This window comes from Ylistrum balloti, unplaced genomic scaffold (genome assembly GCF_031769215.1).
Source record: "Ylistrum balloti isolate Yb309-2 unplaced genomic scaffold, AGI_CSIRO_Ybal_v1 Utg370230, whole genome shotgun sequence".
Lineage (NCBI taxonomy): Eukaryota > Metazoa > Mollusca > Bivalvia > Pectinida > Pectinidae > Ylistrum > Ylistrum balloti.
In genome coordinates, this window is record NW_026782190.1 from 830,461 (window position 1) to 838,094 (window position 7,634).

A 7,634-nucleotide genomic window follows, 5' to 3' on the forward strand; every position below is an offset into this window, starting at 1 on the left:
CAGAGTATCAATATTCGTTGAGATTTTACTTAAGTACAAATACAATAAAACATTATTTATGGTTGAAATATCAAGAAAATTAATCAGTGATTTTACTTACTTCAGATGTGACAGCTCTAGTTTTCAAACGACCTGCCAGTTTTGAGTACAAGTCTGGTCAGTGGGTCCGTATCGCCTGCCTTGACCTTGGTAAAAGCGAGTACCATCCCTTTACTTTGACCTCGGCCCCACATGAGGAACATCTCAGTCTCCATATTCGTGCTGTCGGTCCCTGGACTACAAACATTCGTGAATTGTATGACCCTGACCGACTGGAATACAAAAAATACAAGCTTCCAAAGGTAGAATTATAATCATCATTGTTTAATGACTGCCTGAAATGTTTACTCACATGTCATGGTGCTAGGATGGAGGCCATGCTGTGTCTGTAATCGGTGATAAAACTTAAGATATAATTTGTACAATTTTATCTAAGTGGGGAAAAAAATTTACGAATGTCTAAAGTTTTCCCAAAAATGCTTCATGAATTTTTAAGGAAAGCTGAACTCATGGTATTAATGGTCTTAGGTGATGTTATATCAGCTGTATAAGTGGCATGTTGTGGTTTTATTACAGCTGTTCCTGGACGGCCCCTATGGAGAGGGACATCAGGATTGGTATCGGTTCCAAGTGGCCATCTTAGTTGGAGGTGGAATCGGGGTCACGCCTTTTGCCTCCATTTTAAAAGACATTGTCCATAAATCAAAAATAGACGACTTCAGATTTCCTTGCAAAAAGGTTGGTTCTTCATTTTTTTCTCCTACACATAATGTAAATGGTAAAAAGGAATTACCCTAATTGTATTATATAACAAAAAATATTTGTTCAAACCAATACTTTTTCATAAAATATAATAAATGGCAGATTTCTTAGCCAGAATTGAGATATTGGTGGGATGAAGGTCTAGAAAGCATTCCTTTTCATCAGGCTTATTAAAAACAGAGGCGCCAATTTAAATTGATAATGGGCCATTCTGCAGCCACTCAGTAATAAGCTTAAAATCACTTGAAAAGGATAATATCACCAGGGAATTTTAATTTATAATTGACAAATTGCTTCCCCACAGTCTTGAAAAATTCTGGTTGTAGGAGCTATGAGTACTATTGTTACTTGTAACTCAGTCTCAGCACAACTCTTTCTTTAGATAGGAAAGAGGATGGGTGCCTTGAATCAAATGCTCCAATTCAATATTCATTCTTTTGACTATTGGCATCACATACACAATTTTCGATTGAAGATTTTTAGGTCATCTGACCGAAGGGTCTGATGACCTATTGCAATCGCCTTTTGTCCGGCGTGGTCAGTCGTAAACATTTTCAACTTCTTCTCAAGTTCTATGTCTCATTGAGCTGAAACTTACCTGAAATGATCATGACATGATCCTGACCAAAGTTTGTTAATTTCGGGTGGGTCTGAATTCCAACATGGCCACCATCTTGAAAACACATTTTCGACTTCTTCTCATGTTCAAAATTTGAAATTTTGTATTTTATGTCAGATGACCATTAGAGCCCATGGGCCTCTTGTTTTATATACTTACTATTTAGTAATTATTTAATGATGCTGATATTTTGCATTGGAGTCACTAGGAGATGATTTGGATTCAAACTTAGAATTATTTTTGTATCCCAACAGTAATAAGCAAGACATTAGCATGGGTGTTAATGTAGTACTTGGAATGTATGATAAGTGACATTGAGATTTGCTCTCACCAATGGCAGACAGAAAGGTCAGGATTTTGTTGGGCATCAACTGGATTTCCCACCAATAAGAAATCAGAGAAGCAAACTAAAAGACTATCTAAAAGGCCAAAAATACATATTATTCTTTCAGTTCCTAATTCAAATGGAAACTTTTCCCAGCAAATATTTATAACCTTGCCTTTTGAATTTTTGTAAGTGCAGTGTGCTATGAGGGAATGTAGTAAAAATTAAGTCCATATTTTCACTTTAATTTATGGAATGTTAAATCACCATATTTTCAGGTATATTTCCTTTGGGTCACCCGCACTCAGAAACAGTTCGAATGGATGACAGATATTATCCGTGAAGTTGAAAACAATGATTTGAAAGGCTTTGTTGATGTTCACATCTTTATCACACAGTTTAAGGAGAAGTTTGATTTCAGGACTACTATGTTGGTAAGAAATGTTTCGTTTGAGCAACATGTCGTGTTTAATACTATATCTTAGAAAGTTTTCCAGTATCTAATATGATCCTGCTAGAACTGTTGATTAATTTTTTGCAATTATGGCTGTATTTAGTGGATTAGCATTGCCAACATCATAAACTAAGGGTATTGCAGTCTGTATTTTAGTAAAGTAAGCTCCGGTGTTCTGTATTTTCATAAACTTTTGTCATTGTAGTCTGTATTTAATTAAAAAAAAAAAAAACAGCAGTCCTTTGTTCTGTATTTTCGAAAAACTAAGGTCTCTGTGGTTTGTATTTTTTAACTTAGGTCACTGTGATTCTTGTTCTTTCAGTATATCTGTGAGCGCCATTTCCAGAAAGTGGCAGGTAAAAGTTTATTCACTGGTCTGAGTGCTACAACCCATTTTGGGAGACCACAGTTCCAGGATATCCTCAGGTCTATAGGCAACGAGCACCCTCAGGTACAGTATATGAAAGTCAACCTCATCAACATTACAAAAGTAGTACACAGTTTGTATCCTAATTACCAGGATCATATATGTAAGACACAATGGATGACTTCTTTATCAGTATTTAAACAGACCAAGTTACAGCACACAATTGTTAATATTGTTATAAGCAAAGCGTTACAAAATACGCCCATCCTAAGTTTACCAAGTTATTGAGGGGAAACCTATTTTGCAAATGTACCAAGGGCCATAACTCTGTAAATAAAGGGCGAACAATTTTGGTTATCAAACTTGACCTGGTTTTTATGGTAATAAACCTTCATGTGAAGTTTCCAATTAATCTGTAAAAAATTTCACAATTCATTGATCGGAAACCTATTTTGCAAACGTACCAAGGGCCATAACTCTGTAAATAATGGGCGACAAATTTTAGTTATCAAACTTGACCTGGCTTTCATGGTAATAAACCTTCATGTGAAGTTTCAAATTAATCTGTAAAAAATCATTCAAGTTATCTAACGGAAACATATGTGCGGCCGCCCGTCCGCCTAGGTGAAAACATAATATGTCCCATCTTTTGACGAGGATATAAAAAACAACCACTGATCATGAATATCTTTATCTATGAATAACCTCTTCTTAACTTCATATCAAATATAACATTTTCCAGGTGAATCGTGTCGGGGTGTTCAGCTGTGGTCCTCCACCGATGACTAATCAGCTTGACAGGACTTGCTCAGATCTCAACAAAGTACAGGGTACTCTATTCAAGCATCACTTTGAGAACTTTTAGAAGGATGAAATGCAGCTCAGTATGTGCAGAAGACCAGCCCTTCTGCGATTAAAAGTAGATTTCTTACAAAAACATTGTCATGAAAATACCTTCTCCACTGATGCAATACATTTTTGTTATGATTTTAATCACAGACATTTTCAAATTGATTGAATGTGTTTATTGTGATCTAATGATTAAGAGATGGGTTTGCATGTTAGGATATGAAATGAATAACATTCACCAAAAATATGAAATGGAAAAATATTAAGAAAATATAACCTGGAACATTTATTAGATGATCAAAGATTTGCAGCTTAATGCGATCAGGTTAATTTTTTTACAAGATAGTTATGTGGTCATATAGTACACAAGTTTCAGAACTGTTTGAAAAGAAATGTTTTGAGAAGTTTTTAAGACTATCTATCTCGTGGAATAAGTTTAAGATGAGGTAGGTGAGGTATATAGAATTTGTTTTATTTCCTTGATATTGATAAACTTTGTTTTAAATTTTTTTAATAGAAATCAAAGTTTGAATTTAAATGTGTTATCTTTGTCCTTGTTTGTATAATGTTTACCTGGTATTACATGTTTCAATATTCACAAATATGTTTTCTATTTTTCCAATTTTTGTAAACCCTTTGAAAATATGAAATTTGTTGTACATATGTTATCAAGCTATAGATTTTGATACATGACTGGATCCTGTATAAATATTGCTCATTGAAAGACTGTGACTGACTTATTTACAGCCTGTCCTATAACCACACTGCATTGAAGAGTGTCTGGTCATTGTTCAGTACAGTGAACAAACTTTTCAAATTAACAGGCATATTATATTAGATAAATTCATGTATATCACCAATCATTATGCTTTACCAGCAAAACAAAATGGAAAAAAAAGTGAAAGAAAAATTGTTGATTAATATTTATGTAAGCAAGATTAATATTTATATTAGCAAGATAAGCCTGAAGATTTTAAAATACTGTTTGTCTAACTATAATACACAAAGTAAAAAATACAGTCTGTTATATATATGTAATTCATTATTTTCTTTTAATACTGGACATTAAATTAACATATGTTAAGTATATTCCACTTTACATTTAATTTAATATCATATGATTTGTATTATTGTATCCTTTGAAAGTGAAAGCTGTTCTGTAAGTTATACATGTATCTGGTTTGGTACTTTCAGGGAAAGGTATTTGCTACAGATCATGATGTATCCTGAGAGGCACTGTGACTGTATTGTATTGCTTGTATGCAATTGTATTGTAAAGCATGTATTGCTTTTTTGTGTGGAAACTGTCACTGATTTAAACTTTAGAAAACCAGGAAAATTAAATGTAGTGACTTATGCTAAATAAGGATAGAATGATATATTATTAGTTTTTATATTTGAAATGTCTTACAATCAAACCTTCAAAGAAAGAACCCCTATGAAAATTTCCTGTGATACAGTAAATCTATTTAAATAATTCTACACTGCCTTTATATTGTATGATTGACTTCCTTGCCTATAAATAATAATTGATGTATTTTTTTTTCAGCTAGTTTGCTTATTTTCTTGCTTAGAAGAAATTAAAAGACAAGTTATAGATAATATAGCCCACCTGAACATATTTTTCTCACTCAGCTTCGGTGCAGTGTTCCTGCAGAAGATTTTCCATGATATATACAGTAGTAATTGAGTCCCTGTTTAACTAAAAATAACCAAAAAACTTGAACATATATTTTTTTCAGTGCATTTTGACATGTAATGTCTCCAGATAAATTTTGGCTTTATTTAAAATAGTTCACTATTCATTTCAGAATGGATTTAATTACTGCACTCATAAATTCTGGTTTCTTGGGAAAATTAGGGAAACTTCTAAAACCTTACTTCCCTGATACTCAAGGTGTTCTTGTTATTGTGCAGAATACTCGTCGACTTATGTTATCTCTGATGAATTAATCCCTAGAAAGTCTGAGTCATTGTATGTAACAGGAAACAGAGTATATGTGTATAACTTAAATTGCCTGATAATAATGACATACCTCCCTACTATTTAGTCCTCTGTTTTTATATGAAATAAATCCTGATTCATGGGCATGCAAGTCTTATATTTTGTTTTATTTTTCAGCATTGTTTTATATAAAACTTATTCTGTATACGATTACATATACAATTAATATTATGTGTAAGACTGCTAAGACGTTGGTCTGAATGAATTCCCTGATCAGGGTGCTGTCTTAGATGTGATTCCAAATCAGTGCTTGATATTTTTAGTCTACCATCATTGGATGGTCTGCTATTCAAATCACAGAATGTATCATTATCAAAAGTCATATGTAGGTTTCCGATGGTCCCTTGCTGTGTCCTGTTTTAGGGTAGATTAGAAAAACAAAGTTACTTACACGCAGCCATCTTGAATTTTGACAATGAAAGTTGTTATTGTTATTTCATAAGATCTGCTTGGTGTGGCTTTCTCAAATTTCGTATGCAAGCTTGGTCCCTTGTTGCCCTTTTGGTATTAGAACTGCTTGGAAAATCAAATGGCTGACAAGAGGCTGTTTTGCATTTTGACAATAAGTTTGTTATAGCTATTTCTTAAGAAATTTCTCAAGTTTCATTTAATGATTCCCATTGGTCCCTAGTTGTGCTCTTTTGATATTAGAACTGGTCAGAAAAACAAAATGGTTGACAGGCAGCCATCTTGGATTTTGATAATGAAAGATGGTAATCACTATGGATAATGGATGAATCTCTCAAAGTTCATACATAGATATCCCTTACTCTCTCACTGTACAATATTGATATTGGGACTAATCAGGAATAATACTGTAACTTTGTATAGGTATGTAAAATCATACAGGTAATTTGATCAAACATGAATTCAAACTGTAGAACAGTTTGTTTTCAAATGTTTGACTTGGAGATAAACAACGATATTATACAGACAAATAAACTGTAGCTTACACCAGGTAAGATCTATTCACCTGTAAGATGTGTGCCTTTATTGATTAACAAGGAACAAGAGAATAGGAAATTAAATAATTTCATTTTATATATGAATTGATTTCGTTGATATATTTTTCTTTACAGTTTGATAGTATGACAACTTTAAGTATATAGTTTCACACTTAATCTCGAAATAAAAGAGGCCCAAAAGGCTTGTATCACACATGATGATAATGTACTAAATAATCATACATAGTCACTGTCAGTTGGAATGTATTTAGTTTTGGAACTCTTTAGTACAAGTTTGCTGATAAATGGAGTTTCTAACACATTTGTGATATAACAATGAAAACAACCTGTCATTTATTCTCACACCAGGGCTACTTCACTAAACAAGAGACTCATCAGGTGTTATAATACACAAGTTTTAGTGTTTTATCCATGAACTTGCCAAAAACAGCAGAGTGTGGTCACATATCCCTGTTTCCTTAGAAACAAACTGTCCTGATAGAGATTGAACCACACACTTGTGATCTTCACTTGAGGCTGTGTGTATGCTCTACAGATTAAGTATTCTTAGCATATCTCAGCTGATTGCAGTAAGATAATACATGTACAACAAAAAGTTCTCAAACAAAGTAAAACAAAAATCACAAATGAATAAGCAACAGATCACAACCTATCGGTAATAACATTAATTTTAAACATTATGTTGTATAGTACTGTGTTACTCTATACTATACACACAGAAATGTCATTTTTCTGTAATTTTTTGCAAATATGCCTGGTAATTGATCATATTATGAACAGGATCTTAAATTCATTTTCATGTCTCAGACAGCTGGTTTCCATTTCTGTCAGTTTAATTACATTTATTCCAGAAGACAACATATATAGTAGACCCTCCTTCTCCCTGTTTACATATTTTTAGAATCCCATTGTCACAAAATCTTTCCAAATCAATACATAGTATGTAGTAAAAGTAATGGGAGTACCAGTATCAGAAACATGATATGTTGGTCTGACCTCTGACCCTATCAAATAATTCTCAAACAATGTTTGATATTCAAAATACCTGGTAGCAAGTGTTAGATGTCTAAATATATAGATGTAAGAATTTATTTTTCCCAATTTAATCCATACCATCATGGCCATGCCCCAGGAAACCATCCATGTCAACACTTCATCACTTTCATATGAATGCATTCAACATTATTAATATCATCATATCAAGTTGTCTAGAACAGTCAATTAAATTTTGCAGTTCTGCCACAATTTC

General features: G+C 33.0%; 1 protein-coding gene across 1 annotated transcript in view; it reads left to right on the forward strand.

The window, feature by feature from the left end:
- The window catches only part of LOC132551976 (dual oxidase 1-like), a 35,829-nt gene extending 30,323 nt beyond the window's left edge, over window positions 1-5,506 (forward strand). The window contains exons 27-31 of the mRNA XM_060216120.1: window positions 106-341; window positions 616-777; window positions 2,024-2,179; window positions 2,522-2,650; window positions 3,309-5,506. Of these exons, the coding sequence (XP_060072103.1) occupies window positions 106-341; window positions 616-777; window positions 2,024-2,179; window positions 2,522-2,650; window positions 3,309-3,431 (806 nt within the window). The 3' untranslated portion in view covers window positions 3,432-5,506. The remainder of the gene's footprint in view (window positions 1-105; window positions 342-615; window positions 778-2,023; window positions 2,180-2,521; window positions 2,651-3,308) is intronic.
- Window positions 5,507-7,634: the final 2,128 nt, after the last annotated feature.